Raw genomic sequence first — 14,590 nt, forward strand, 5'->3', positions numbered from 1 at the left:
TAGTAATGACCCCGGCGGTCGGAGGCGCCACCGTCGATTTTGGCGGCTAACGACGTCCGTCCAGACACCCCAGGATTTGCGTGTGGCGCCCTCCCTCTTCTGGGGTGAGGTACTATGCTGCTGCTGACAGTCAAACCCCCAGACCAGATCCTCTACTTTAGTCCACCTTCTGGGTCATTCTCTCCCCTGTTATCCCCACGACGATTGATAAAAATAAACCTCGTAACACTCCCAAAAAATTGACAATCGTAACAGTGATAATTAGCCCAAGTGAACAAGCTCCAGAAGTCCCTCCGATTCAATTACTTTTGGCCTCATTCAAGAACAAAGCAACTTCAGGTAAACAATTATAACCTTCCTCGTGACCCAGATCCTCCCAAAGATCCTAATCCTACCGAAACTTCGCCAAAATAGGTCAAAAGATCTGGTAATCATGTTTCTGCGCCATATACAATTCCCTCTGCCTCAATAAGTCAAAAGAATTCCTGACATCACCACATCCTTCTCAGTGAAGTGAAAAAAAATGGATGATCAACAACTGGAGAGTCTTCGAAAGTGGCTCGACACATTTGAACTTGATGTGCCCCACAGTTCGCCAAAGGACATAAGTGATGGTGTTGCTCTTGCCGAGGCCCTAGCTCAGATAGCCCCAGAATGGTTCACATCTGTCTGGAGATCAAAAATAAAGTCAGACGTGGGGACAAACTGGCGACTCAGAGTCAGCAACCTTAAGAAGATTGTTGAAGCAGTTATGGAGTACTACTCTGAGTGTCTGAATCAACCATTATCCGGTTACGTGAAGCCAGATGCCTCGAAGATCGGTGAACTCTGTGACACTGATGAACTAAGAAGACTATTGCAACTGGTGCTGGGTTGTGCTGTCAACTGTACAGATAAGCAGAAGTACATTACCAGGATAATGGGGATGGAGGAGTCTGTCCAGCAAGCGATAATGCAAAGTATTCAGGAGCTGGAGGGTAGTATGCACGGTGCAAAATTGTCCCTCGGTGCAAGCCTGAACTTTGAAACCCTGGACGTCGCTGATGGAGGACAGCAGAGGCTCTTGGCTGAGCTCCAGATGGCAGTTGACCTGAAGGATCAGCTGGGTCAACGTTGCCACGAATTGGATCAGCAACTTTCCCTCCTTCAGGAAGAACGAGCTGCCCTCATCATTGAGAATAAAAAACTCCAGGAGAGACTGGAGGAATTTGACAATCCTGATAATTCAGCATCGAGTCTTAAGTTTTCCGGCCTCAGAAAGCAGATCGAAACCCTTAAGGATGAGATATTCAAGATTGAGGGATCTAGGGACGATTATCGACTCAAGGTTGAACTGCTTGAGAAGGAGGTCTTCGAGTTGCAATCAAAACAGGAAGAACTGCAGAAAGTGGCTGAGGAGTCCAATCAGCTGAAGGATGAGATCGATGCACTCAAAGAGACTGCTGATAAAGCCACGAAATACGAGCAGACCATCGAGTCGTACAAGAAGAAGATGGAAGACTTGAGTGATTTGCGTAGGCAAGTTAAGATTCTTGAAGAGAAGAACCTGGAGTACATGCAATCGAAGATTGAGTACGAGGAGGAGATGAAGCGAGCATCGATGGTGAGGAGTCATCTGGAGGGTTGCAAGCAACAGTTGGCTGAGTGTCAGTACAAATTGGATGAGCAGACGAATAAATGTGATAAATTGGAGTTCGAAACTAAGAAGCTGGAGGCCAAGTTATCGTCTGTCGTCCGGGAAAAAGAGAGGCTGATTATCGAGAGGGACACGTTGAAGGAGACAAATGAAGAACTGAAGTGTACACAGCTACAGATAGCTGAGAATTCATCGACCCCTACGATGGTTCATGCTGTGTCGAATGCTGAGTTGATACCGCCTGAGGTGAAAGAGAAGCTTCTGCTCATGGAACATGAGATCAAAATGCTTAAACTGGAGCAGTCTGGCAATGATGAGAAACTACCAACTGTTCAGGCTTTGCTAGACGACTCTGAAGAGCGGTTGAACACTCTAAGAGGGCAAAATCGTAAGGCCAACCAGAGGATAATGGAGTTGGAGAACAGAATAGAAGAATTGACTGAGCAGCAAAGTGGAGAGATCAAGGTCGATGGGGCCGCCCTCCAGACTCAAATTCTCCATCAGCAGAATGAAATTAAACAGCTGCAGGGGGAGAGGGAACGTTTGATTCTCCAAGTTGAAGAGAAAGAGTCGACGATGCAGATGCTGAAGGAGAAGGTTCGTCTTATTCAGGAGAGTCTCAGCAGAAAAGAAGAGGAGAACGCCGCATTGGAGGAGAGGTACAAGAAATACATTGAGAAGGCGAAAAGTGTTATCCGAGGTTTGGATCCCAAGTTGAGTAATTCCCCCGGAGAAGTTATGCTGCTGCGAAATCAAATTATCGAGAAGAGGAAGAATATCGATGACTTGGAGAGATCCATGAGAGAGGCCAAAGTACTTAGAGAGATGGAGGAGAAGCTCATGATTTCGGCGTTTTATAATTTGGGCCTGGCCTGCCAGAGGGAGAGTGTTGATCAGAGACTTGCAGCACTTGGAACCAGTCAGGGAAACTCGTTTCTCTCTAGGCAACGGCAACCTTCCGCCAGGCGGACCATTCATCCCACTTATAATTCTAAGTGAATTTTAGAGAACATGAGGACAAGATAGTATTATGGAATCGCGGATTTTTCCATTGGGTATTTTTCATTTTTGGACAAGAAAATTTCAGGAGAAACATGAAATACGTATTTTTTAATTTTGAGAATTGGTAGGAAATCAATGAATTATAAATTATTCGAAATATCTACACTATGATGTCATAATCCAGATGTTCCTGCAAGTAGTACAGCAATAATTTACTAACATTCTGGAATAATTTGAACTGAAATATTATGCATTTTGTGTCGGAATTGTAGTAAAGTAATTTCGTAAATTTTTAAAATAAAATTATCGAGGTAATTTGGAAAAACCTAATTTTCAATCAAACAATTTAGTTCAATCATTCACGAGACAATTTCCAAGAAAATAATTGACAATTCTCGATATGCAAAAAATTTCCAAACCAAGAATCATTATCTTACAAATTGATACTAGCGATATTCTTGAATCAAGAATATTCCAAGTTATGATGATTATTCGTCCGTTTGTATATAGTCAAAAGGAGAGATAATGTATTTTAAATGGTTGAATACCATAATATATTTTTAGGAAATTTTTATTACACAATTAGTAAATTTAGAGTTACCATATAGTCATGTTTGTCTTCATTCTATCAATCATATGTTGAGGTTAATCTAAGGTGATTATCAGCGATAGATTATGTTAGGTGATCTGACGTAGACATTCAAAAGATTATACGGCTGCAGAAGCTCATGCCGGTTGAAGGCTCGAGAATTGGTGAAAAAAATACCCTCAATTGATTTTATTATTCATTGGAACAAAAAAAATCTGAACAACACCAATTTTATTCTGTATTTACAAATAATTCATTTGCGTGGGAGCTCAGGAACTGGAAACTGCTAGTTCCAAAAATGATTGCTTGTTTTTTTCCACTTTTCTCGTGAAAGCAACTGCGCGTAACGTACAGCTCTGATCAATAGTTTTTTGATAGATTTTTGATCTGTTCAGTTCCGCGTGACCACGTTGATAATGGAATATAGCTATCAGTAAGTCCCATATGCTGGATTCTGGCCAGAGAACATTCGCAAAATGTACGCACGAGTGAGAAATCTATTTGGAAAAAAGTATTATTAACAATTTTATAAAGAGTTCAATAAATTTTTCAAGTGGGATATATGAGTATATTGTATTTCTTTCCTTAAAATTTATTCTTCTTGGTTATTGGGGACAAAATATTAATGAAAAAGCGGTCAATTAAAAACCGAAAAGTGCTGTTAAATGAATATTTGCAATTCGCTGTATTACGTATACACAATAATTTTTTATTGTAGATGTTTGCAATAAAATTTTATTACAAACAAGTGAAAGCCTACTCTAATTTGAAACTCGAAATTGCTGTGTCTAAGTAGAATCTATGAAGTCATGCTAATAATTGAACATTTCCAAAAAGGGTAAAAATTCACAGATGACAAACAGTTCGAATTAAAGTTTGCAAATATTCCGTTTGATTGAATGAATAATTGATCTCAAAGTAGTTTTTTTAACTTTAACTTGACGTTTTCATTACCTGCCACAGGAGATAATCACTGAACCTAATTTCTCCAGAAGTCCTTATAATGAGGTCTGGGTCTGGAGATCGACTTGTATAAAGACATCTAGAGAAAAAGTCCTCACTGATATCAGACAAACTGATTGCATTATTCCTCACACCCTCTGCAATCGTTTTCACCGTCTCTGTGATCTCGTCCCTAGCTGCAACCAAAACAACAAATTTCTGCTGGGGATAAACGCATTTTTCATAACAATAAATATCAAAGGATTCCTTACACGTATATGCGAACGCAATATTCAGAAATGCCTTGTCATTATCTTTCGTGATAAGCATGGCCTCCGCCATTAACTGCCTGAGGTTATCAGGTATTAACGACAAATTTCCTATGACTGAAATACGAACACCATTTTCCATCAGCTTTTCTCTGTAAATTTAATTCAATGTGACTTAGTGATCGTACATGAAAATAAGCTTTTCTGATTATCATCATAAATTTATCTTGATGACGGTAATTTATATACCGACATGCTCTAAGAGTGAAGACGAACATGAAGGAAAGTCTAAAAGAATTTAAGAAACTCTGGCGATAATAAAAATATTTAATGCATCCAACTCCATAAGTGGAAAGAGAATTCAGCAGTGAACCTCCGTGTTCGATCGATAAATCATGAATAAAAGGAGATAGCGATTTTTTCCTGAAAATCTATTTTATACCTCTCGTCTAATAATCTTTGAAACTTTTCTACTGCTAGATCAATCAGCGCATCGACCTCTTCCCGACTTCTTTTGAAATTTTCAATGCTGAATGCGTAGACAGTCACCTCCTTGATGCCAAGATCTAGACACCACTGGAGAGTCTCTGCGAGTTTGTTGAACCTGCAACAATGATCCAAAGCTCTTAACATATTCCTCATTATCGTTTACATTTTGAAACATTTCTCCATCGTCCCTTTAAATAAATAAAATCACCATGACAGTTATTTTGCCCTTGAAATTCCTAACAAGAGAAGTGTCTTGACATTTGCCTCTATAACTCATCCTCATAAAATTTTTTGTTCAACAGCACCTAACAGCCAAATATATCCACTATTAACATTTTTAGTATTAATTACCCCTCAGCGTGCCCCTGGATCCCAGCCACCTGATTCTTCCTGGCATACCTCCTGTTTCCGTCCATAATAAAAGCCACATGCTGTGGAATCCTTCCACACTTGATTATCTTAACAGCAAATAATTGTAAAAAGCTCAGTGTATTTTTTCTTATCCACGACATTGTCACTTGAGTTTCAAAAACCACAACAATATCAAATTTAAAAATCAGTCTCCAAACTTCAGAATCACCGATCAACTAATAACCACACGATTTCGCAAAAAATACAGCTTCACAAAGTAAAAAAAAAACCCCTCTTCACAGATCTCGTATTAAGCTCAACTTCTCATGTCACTAAATTCAAGGAATATGGGACCTACATAATCAGACACTTTTTCCCCGAATATTAGTCATAGTTTCCAATCAGCCTGAGGCTATGTCACGAGTGACTGATGACAACAATCGCAAAATTAGCAGCATCAAAGGGACAACAATGTCTCCCGCAATGAAAGAAGATGAAGAAAAAAAAATTATTTCTGAATGTGAAAGACGAATTATGCAATATGAAAAATCAATCGATAAATAATTGATTTGATAACGCCCTGGGTAACTAATATTTCGACGTTCGTTCCTGGAGTCCGTCTATCCAATGCCTCTTCGCCATGTCTAAAAACGCATTTGTTCTTTCCTCCTCCCTTCGAATGCCAATGGAGGGGACGCCCCTCACAGGGACTACTTCTGAAGCGCGGAGCACTGAGCATGCGCATGGGTGATGCGGTCGTTAGCCCACTGCTCACAGGCCAAAAGAATACCGTAAATTTTAATACCGCGCTATGACCCGTAAAAAAAAGTCAAATAACAATTAAAAAACAACGAGTGTACCGAGCCTAAAAAATAAATCTCTCTCCAATGCTGATGATGGAGAACCAAATAGGAACGAATGAATCTGTTATAGAACCAGGTAATACGTTTATTGAGTTGTGAGAAGAGCTGAAGTGGTGAAAACATGGGTGCCCCAGTGAGCATGCGAATTGTGTCTTAAGCGAGCGTTCTTTATTCCAGAACTTTACTACCTGATTGCTAAATTTCTTGAAGCTGGACCTCTCAGAGACACTGCCGAGGTGAGTTTAGTGACACTAGCGTTCATTAATTCATATCCTTTGTTTTTAACACTCAATTGATGAATTATTGTGTAATGTGCAGGTCCTCAAGCGGGAATTGGAGCGAGCCAAGGTAAGACCATTACTGGTTGACGTTTTACCGGGGAGCACTACATAACTAGTGGCTCCACATGGTTTGCACGTGGTTTCTGCTTGTCAAAACATTAGATTCAAGGGGTTACTGACCTCAATATTAACCACAAAAGTGACATAAAAAATTTTCATTTTGGAATTTTTTACAAATTCGTTTTTTCACTGTTTTCTCGACAGATATTACCCCGGAGACTTGATTGGGAAGGAAATTCGCATAATCAGGGGTTTGCAGAGTTGGTAAGTCGACTTTTACGATTTTTCTTATTTTTCGAGTAGGTGATGCAATGAGAGCATTGCTGAATTTTGTGCATTTTTTTTGGGCCCAGGGACGGGGTTTAGGTCCTCGAGACTGAAGGAATCGAGCCTTTGTTTATTAGTTATCGAGCGAGCCTGAAATTCACCCCTGGGGTGGCTGCCAACGTTTCAAGCCTCTCGTTTCCCCCTCTTCTCGATCAAGTACTTACAGTCGCACTATTTTGCTCGCTTCCCCTCATGGGCTCGTCGGTTTTATCGTGACATCTGGCGGTGGGGGATTGGGGATTGGGTGAATGAGGCAGATTCAGAATGTTGGGACATGTGTTGCGCCAGTCACGATGATGATTGGTTGAAGCCCGAGGCTTTGCCGGTATTGGGTGGTCGGGACTACTTTTTGGATTTGTAATGTGGCGGGAAAATTTCTAGATTCTTTCCGAGGGTTCTTTTTCGGTTGTGCAAGACCTGGGGAAGTCAATACTAATAATTCTATAATCAGATTGTGTATCCCTTCACTTTAACAGGAGAGAAAATATCCTCACATAAGTAGGGACCATTTGCTCCAAGTATGTGCACGAATCGGACCAATACTGGAAAAAGAAGTACCACCATGTGTACCTGGTGCAGTATCCCTTCTGGGTGCGGGACGCCAGTCAATTCTCCGCACAAAAGAGGGTAAGTCATCAAAATGAAAATGTTACCTCAAAATTTTACTGGAATCCCACACTGTCAAGTAGCAGGCGTATAGTCCATGTCACGTTCCATTGACTTTTCGATGAATTCTACATTTCAGAAGAATTTTCACTAGTCACGTTTACAAAATCTCCCTGTATTTCTAGACCTCTTAAATTACTACCGAGGAATCACAGCGTACTCCAGTCGCTTAGGAGGTCAGCCTCTGCTGGAGCGGTCGGGCTCGCTTCTCACCCACAACATAGTCCGAGCCCTTCACGGACGAGAGAACTCGGGCCCCCTGAGCCGACGTGAGGCAATTCCCACAAAATTTTACTCAAAACTGCAGCTCTACAGACACACACTGGGTCACTTGTCAGCAGTTTACTGTGTCCTTTACGACAAAACCGGCAAGTACGTGATAACAGGCGCGGATGATCTGCTCGTAAAAGTCTGGAGTTCAATGGACGGAAGACTTCTGGCGACATTCAGAGGTGCATCAGCAGAAATAATGGACATAGCCGTGAATTTTGATAACTCTCTACTGGCAGCAGGGAGTCTTGACAAAGTTTTGAGAGTCTGGTGCTTCCAGACAATGTCCCCAGTGGCAGTACTCTCTGGTCACTCTGGCATGATCACCTCTGTTAACTTTTGTCCCATAAAATGCAACGGTATTTATTACTTGGTGTCAACAAGTACCGATGGATCAGTGGCATTTTGGTCGTATACGAAGGAGAGACACGAGAGAGCAGTTTTTCAACCGAAACCAATTCAATATCATGAGAAAATGCGACCTGGACAGGCCCAGATGATCTGCGCTTCTTTCAGTCCTGGTGGAGCCTTCATGGCAGCTGGATCAGCTGATCATCATGTCAGAGTCTATGCGATGCTGGGTGATGAAGGCCCGAGACGAGTTCTCGAGGTTGAATCCCACTCAGACACCGTTGACAGCATTCAGTGGGCTCACATGGGTCTTAAATTCATCTCGGGATCCAAGGATGGTACTGCTAATGTCTGGCACTTCGAGCAACAGCAGTGGCAGCACAAAAGACTTATGATGACAACACGGCTACCTAACGAGCCAGAAACCGAAGAGGATTCCAATAAAAAACCTAAAGTTACCATGGTCAGTTGGGATTCGAGTGACGAATGGGTTATAACAGCTGTTAGTGACTTTTCTCTGAAAGTTTGGAATGCAAAAACAGGTGAATTAGTTAAAGTTCTTCGTGCTCACAAGGACGAGGTATTTGTTCTAGAATCCCATCCAATAGATCCAAAAATAATTCTCAGCGCTGGCCATGATGGGCAGCTAATAATCTGGGATGTACTGAATCCCGAGCCAATAGCTGTTTTTCAGAATTTCATTGAAGGGCAGGGTAATGGTGCGGTTTTCGATGCTAAATGGTCACCAGATGGTACAATGCTGGCAGCAACAGACTCTCATGGGCATCTATTGATGTACGGGTTTGGTAATGTGAGTGATAAATTGAAAAAAATACCCAAAGAGTTGTTCTTTCATACTGATTATCGACCATTGATTCGTGACAACAATAATTACGTCCTGGATGAGCAAACACAGACTGCTCCACACCTCATGCCGCCGCCGTTTTTAGTGGATGTCGATGGCAATCCTTATCCTCCTGCTTTACAACGTTTGGTACCAGGTAGAGAGAATTGTCGAGGCGAACAATTGGTACCAAATATTGCTGTTGGAGCTGGTGGAATGCAGGAGGTCATCGAAGGTCTTCCTAATCAACTACCTCGTTCTGATATTGATAGGCTGATCGAGGCACTTGCACAGAGGCAGAATATCATTGGAGTGGAGAACGATGATGAGCACGAGCATCACGGGGAGCAGGTGAGGCCAGTGGGGATTTCTAGTCCCAGAGGTAGTCGTCCTGGGCTTCGACGTGATGGTGATGTCGAAGGGGTGAGACAGAGTAGTGGTAATTGGCAGAGGGATAATACAACACCCTGGAACAAGCCCATTCTAGCACAACCACTGAATCCAGCGGTCAAGGTGACACAAATGAAACAGCTTCAGGGGATGGCTGATTTGGAGCTCGAAAATTGGAGAAGAGAGATGAAGAGAAGACCCCCCAATCCAGTTGAAATCGAGGAGAGCTTGAATAATAGGACAAATACCAGGAGGAAAAATCGTGGGATCAGACATGGATACAGAACCAGAGCTACTAGGGGGGAAAGGGAGGATGAGTCTGATGAGGATAACGGTAACAGCAATAGTTCAATGACGAGTAATAGCAACGATTCCAGTGCCGACGAGGCTGATCTTTGTTCAGATACCTCTTCAGATACCAGTAGTGTTTACTCAGACTGGATAGCTGATCATGGAGTCAATCTGGAGCCCCCTAAAAGGAGTAAAAGAAAACCTGTTCAGAAAAAACGATCTCCAACACCACCAACAGACTCAGAAGTGCGGCGGTCTCAACGTCCAAGAAAAAAAGTCATTCATCTTCCTAATGGGGTATCAGAGGTTCCAGAAGCTTACAGACCTTCTGAATGGCTGACTGAAGTCATCCCCAGGAAGGCACCTTATTATCCTCAAATGGGAGATGAAATAGTGTATTTTAGACAGGGCCATAGTCTTTACCTCGACGCTGTTAGAAATAAGAAGGTTTATGAACTGGGACCAAGGTGCGAGCCCTGGACCAAGGTGAACCTTAGACCTCAGGAGTTCGTTAAGGTCGTGGGGATTAAATACGAGATTCGTCCTCCCAGGCTGTGCTGTCTTAAACTCGCTCTGATTGATGAGGCCGGGAGATTAACTGGGGAAAATTTTACTATTAAATATCACGATATGGCAGATGTCCTTGATTTTTTGGTGCTGAGGCAGACGTTTGAGAATGCACTTCAGAGAAGTTGGTCGGAGGGAGATAGATTCAGGTGTATGATTGATGATGGCTGGTGGATGGGACAAATTGAATCCCTGGAGCCTTCTGATGACGACTTTCCAGAGTCGTATTTCATGTGCTTTAGGGTAAGGTGGGACAATGGGGAGTTCGAGAGAATGAGTCCTTGGGACTTGGAACCTATTGATGAGGAGAGACTGCCAACTGAAATTGGAGGGGCCGTTCCAGTGTTACCTGAAGAGATTCAGGCGACTCTGTACCAGCCTCAGGCGGAAGAGTGGCCGATGGGTGACAGGGAGGCAACGTGTAGGAGAATTGCCAGGGGAATTGATCAGGTTATGACTCTGGCTATAGCTGAGCATTTTATAACTCCTGTGGACCTTAATATCTATCCTACTTATGCGTTTTTTGTCGAGTATCCGATTGATCTTAGTACGATCAAGGCGAGATTGGAAAACCATTTCTATAGGAGGATAACTTCTGCTCAATTTGATGTGAGATATTTAGCGACCAATGCTGAACAATTTAATGAGCCTCACAGTCAGATTGTCAAAGCTGCTAGAATCGTGACTGATTTGTGTTTGAGAATTATTAAAGAGACGACGGAAATTGATGTACCCGCTGTCTACCATCAACTTGCCGACACCTATCGTTCTTCAGACTCTGAGTGCGATGTCGAGGATCACAATATGCCTTCCACCAGCAGACAGAGGACCAGATCCAGTAGGAACTTAAGATCTCAACAGGAAGTCTGTGTTGATTGGAAGGTAGCTTGCAGACAATTGCTGGATGCACTTTGGCAGTGCGAGGATTCCATTCCTTTTCGGGAGCCTGTGGATACCATGGAGCACCCTGATTATCATCAGATCATTGATACTCCTATGGACTTGAGGACTGTTAAAGAGGATTTGCTTGGGGGAAATTACGAGACTCCTCAGGAATTCGCCAAGGACATGAGGTTGATTTTTACGAATAGTAAAAATTACAATACCAATAAACGATCGAGGGTATGTTGATATTAATTATTATTCAATACCACTTATTTGGACGATTTTAGAAGAGAAAACATTTCACTGGAAAAATTCATAAAATTTGATTTTTTCTGGAATTTATTCCATAGAAAGTTTCTATTCTATCTTCTATTGATTTTGTCTCATTCGAGAAAGGAAGAAAAGCGAAGAATGAAAACCGAAATATTCGTGAAGAATATCTTCATTAAAGAAACCAATCATCAGTCATACAAATGAGTTTATCAAATTGATTTTTAATGTTTTGGTTCTAGATTTATGCTATGACGTTGAGATTATCGAATTTATTCGACGCCCAAATGAAGAAAATTGTCAACAACTGGAAATCAGCTAAAAGACGGAGTGAGAATACTAGACCGAAAAGTAAGGCAGCAACTCAACAGAGAGCGGTAAAAACTAGATTAACAAATGGCGCGGGTAAGATTTTTTGGATTTTTTTGGAAATTCATACGATTTAGTCCTTCAGACATTTGTATTGGCTCTCTTTGGGTTTTGATTTGTTCAGGCCCTTCAAAGGCGAATCAGGGCAGTAGTGACGATGATGAGGATGATGTCAATAATGTCAATGATGAAGATTCTGATGACGATGAGGAGGAAGAGGAGGAGGAGGAGGAGGAAGAGGTGAAACTGCCGGTGTCACCGAAGAAGAGGGCGCAGAATTTTGATGATGCAGGTAATTACCCGAAGATGATTTTATAGTGGAATTACTTCAGCGTCCCAATTTTATTAGGAGAGTTGTTTTTCTTGTTTTAAAATTTTATACTAATTTTTGTTCTGGAAAAATCTCGTTTCCAAGGGACAATTTACTCTTCAAAAATATCTACTGAATAATTGCATAAATAATTCCAACTTTTAACGCTGAGAAATTTAACGAAAGCTGGACTCTAATAAATTTTTATTGGATATCTTTCCGGTTTTCCCAATTTTCCGAAGCATCCCCAACTCACATTCTGAAAACAAAATTACTTCTTTTCACAGGCCCCTCGAGAATAACCAACGGCCACGCAAAAGTACCATCGACGTCTCGCCCAACGCGTCGTAACACCCGAAACACCCCGAAGAAATCCCCAGCAAGTGACAGTGAAGTATCGGAATCCGAGGCATCCCTAGAGAGCGAATCTAGTGATAGTGCGCCAGCGCGTCGAAAAAGAACTCGTAAACAAACGACAAGTGACGATGACGTGGGGAGTGACTCAGGTGACAGTTACAAACCAAGTGGTCGTGGCAAACAGTCTCTTAGAAATCGTGCTAAAAATAGTAAAAATCCACGAACAGTGAATCGACCAAAACCCAAGTATGTCCCCCAGGACGATGACGAAGAGGACGAGGATGAGGAGGAAGAAGAGGATGAAGAGCAGATCCTGGAGCCTGAAAACTCCGACGATGAGGAGAGTGAGGAGGAGGTAATCCAGAGGAATTCAACGCGATCGCGTAAACTACCCCCAACCCAGCAGAGAGTGCCTCGATCAGTGTCTGATGAGGATGAAAGTGATGAAGAATCATCAGAGAGCACTGGCTATGGTACCCGAAGGCAAAATACCCTGAATACACCTCAAGACTCTAACAGCAATGACTCAGAACAAATCAACAGTCGTCTGAGAAATCACAGGCCACAGAAGAAAAATCATACTGGTGCCAGTGATGATTCTGAACCTAATGAGGTAATTTCACACACAAGAAGAACAGTGAAGCGACCTCGATACAATGAGGAAAGTGATGACAGTGGTACAGCGCCTGTTAGAAATAGACGTAAAATTAAAAGACGTTATTATAATGAGGAGAGTGATGAGAGCACACCAGAGCCTGGTGTTAGTATAAGCAGTAGGGGACGCGTGCGGAAATTAACACCTAGGGCACGTGCTTTTCTACTTGAATCACCTTAACGGCCTTTTATTTAAGTAATTACGTTACCTGCATGATACGTGGCCAAAGTCCTAAATCAAGTAATTGTCACAAAATTTCTTCATCCTTCGTTATTATTTTTATTTACATTGAGATTTTCTTTTTTTTTTATTCAATGATTCGTCTCTGTTGAATGGTAATTAATTTTTTGATGGGGATTGTACTTGAAAATTCCGGTGATTTCGTTTGTTCATTCAATTATTTAATTTGCTATTCAACGCATTGGTAACTGTAATTTCAGTTATCATTACGCGATTAATTATATGATTTTGTTCTGTGGGATTAATTTCTGGATGAATGTTGGTGACTTTCAATTCATCACTGCCAATTGTGGGGGAACTCTTGGTTAAACGAAAATTCAACGATTATTAATGTACCTGGGACTACTTAATGACATAAATAATGTTTCATTTCTCATTGAATGCTTTTTGTTTCATCTCGGTATAATGAGTTCACCTTTTGCGGCAACGTATGAGGAAAACAAATGGAGGACATTATCACTGATTAATCGATTGACACTGCACACATGTACTGTAAATACTACTGAGAATGTTAATCAGCAGTATACGCTAAGTACAATTGTTAGCACAGGATGTAATCATTGATGAAATTTATCAATACCGGCGTCTAGATATTTATTTGCAAAGTTGATGATAAATACCTCATTTTCATAATTAGAAATATGTAGTTTGTTTTTGAAATTCCGTCGTTACTTATGTATGCAACGGTTTTTCGATTGAGTTAAAAATAAGGTGACGCCTTTGCTACCAATCAATAGTTCTCAACATATATTTCCATCAATTTTCGTTCCATTCTGTCTCGATAAAAAAAATTGGAAATCATCCTGTTGAATTTTCGATTTTTTATTGATATTAAACGTCGACACATATTACTTCTAATTTACGTAATAATGTAATTTGAGTGAAGAGCAACGTCTGTCCACTGTTATTTGAAGTCTTGACTGTCTCAAGCCCTTGTGATATTAGACATAAGATTACGATGGTTAGGAGGTAATGGTTAAATTATTGAGTCAACTCCTCAATGGATATTTTTTATAATACAAATGAGACAAAACATAATATTAAGTGGGTTCAATGTTGGGAAGGGTCGCCAGGGGTAGAGCATAAAAAAATGTCCGATCACACGTAGTATCGTGATTTCAGTGGAATAGTTAATCTTTCTTTCCTGTGTGATTACTGATTATTCGTTTAGATGTACTGAATTAAGGAGATAGAATACTGGATCGTTGATTGAATAAAATACGAAGGGACATAGTGTATTGTGGCGTTATTGTAATGTAGAATTAATATCAATATTTCAATAATATCAATAAATATCCAATGGTAACGTTTGACAT

General features: G+C 41.1%; 3 protein-coding genes across 4 annotated transcripts; 2 read left to right on the plus strand and 1 right to left on the minus strand.

Annotated features, from left to right (window-relative positions):
* Window positions 1-150: 150 nt before the first annotated feature.
* Window positions 151-3,786, plus strand: LOC135172597 (protein Hook homolog 3). Its single transcript, XM_064138750.1, has 2 exons — window positions 151-339; window positions 415-3,786. Exon 2 carries the CDS (start codon window positions 524-526, stop codon window positions 2,633-2,635), a length of 2,112 nt encoding a protein of 703 aa, XP_063994820.1. The 5' UTR covers window positions 151-339; window positions 415-523; the 3' UTR covers window positions 2,636-3,786.
* On the minus strand, window positions 3,169-6,491 carry LOC135172602 (dehydrodolichyl diphosphate synthase complex subunit DHDDS). Of its 2 annotated transcripts, none has more exons than XM_064138757.1 (5): window positions 6,330-6,491; window positions 4,881-5,042; window positions 4,442-4,590; window positions 4,182-4,366; window positions 3,169-3,724 (listed from the first exon to the last, which is right to left on the minus strand). In XM_064138757.1, exons 1-5 carry the CDS (start codon window positions 6,401-6,403, stop codon window positions 3,497-3,499), a joined length of 798 nt encoding a protein of 265 aa, XP_063994827.1. In that variant the 5' UTR covers window positions 6,404-6,491; the 3' UTR covers window positions 3,169-3,496. The 2 variants fall into 2 exon arrangements, with proteins under 2 accessions (XP_063994827.1, XP_063994826.1); XM_064138756.1 differs by lacking the exon at window positions 6,330-6,491 and adding an exon at window positions 5,279-5,893.
* Brwd3 (BRWD3) lies at window positions 6,040-14,585 on the plus strand. Its single transcript, XM_064138748.1, has 9 exons — window positions 6,040-6,217; window positions 6,319-6,377; window positions 6,460-6,489; window positions 6,687-6,746; window positions 7,286-7,436; window positions 7,601-11,310; window positions 11,586-11,748; window positions 11,837-12,004; window positions 12,310-14,585. The coding sequence occupies exons 1-9, from the start codon at window positions 6,166-6,168 to the stop codon at window positions 13,212-13,214; spliced, it is 5,298 nt and encodes a 1,765-aa protein (XP_063994818.1). The 5' UTR covers window positions 6,040-6,165; the 3' UTR covers window positions 13,215-14,585.
* The last annotated feature ends 5 nt before the right edge of the window (window positions 14,586-14,590 follow it).

The sequence above is a fragment of the Diachasmimorpha longicaudata genome, chromosome 2, assembly GCF_034640455.1.
Source record: "Diachasmimorpha longicaudata isolate KC_UGA_2023 chromosome 2, iyDiaLong2, whole genome shotgun sequence".
Lineage (NCBI taxonomy): Eukaryota > Metazoa > Arthropoda > Insecta > Hymenoptera > Braconidae > Diachasmimorpha > Diachasmimorpha longicaudata.

Excerpts from the sequence above, each read along its gene's own strand:
- LOC135172597 (XM_064138750.1), top strand. The coding sequence starts at position 524 with ATGGATGATCAACAACTGGAGAGTCTTCGAAAGTGGCTCGACACATTT.
- LOC135172602 (XM_064138756.1), bottom strand. The coding sequence starts at position 5,439 with ATGTCGTGGATAAGAAAAAATACACTGAGCTTTTTACAATTATTTGCT. Across the intron at positions 4,591-4,880 it reads CAAAGATTATTAGACGAGAG|AGAAAAGCTGATGGAAAATG; the intron begins GTATAAAATAGA and ends TTAAATTTACAG. Across the intron at positions 4,367-4,441 it reads TATTGCGTTCGCATATACGT|CTAGGGACGAGATCACAGAG; the intron begins GTAAGGAATCCT and ends TTTTGGTTGCAG.
- Brwd3 (XM_064138748.1), top strand. The coding sequence starts at position 6,166 with ATGCTGATGATGGAGAACCAAATAGGAACGAATGAATCTGTTATAGAA. Across the intron at positions 6,218-6,318 it reads TGAATCTGTTATAGAACCAG|AACTTTACTACCTGATTGCT; the intron begins GTAATACGTTTA and ends TCTTTATTCCAG. Across the intron at positions 11,311-11,585 it reads ATACCAATAAACGATCGAGG|ATTTATGCTATGACGTTGAG; the intron begins GTATGTTGATAT and ends TTTTGGTTCTAG.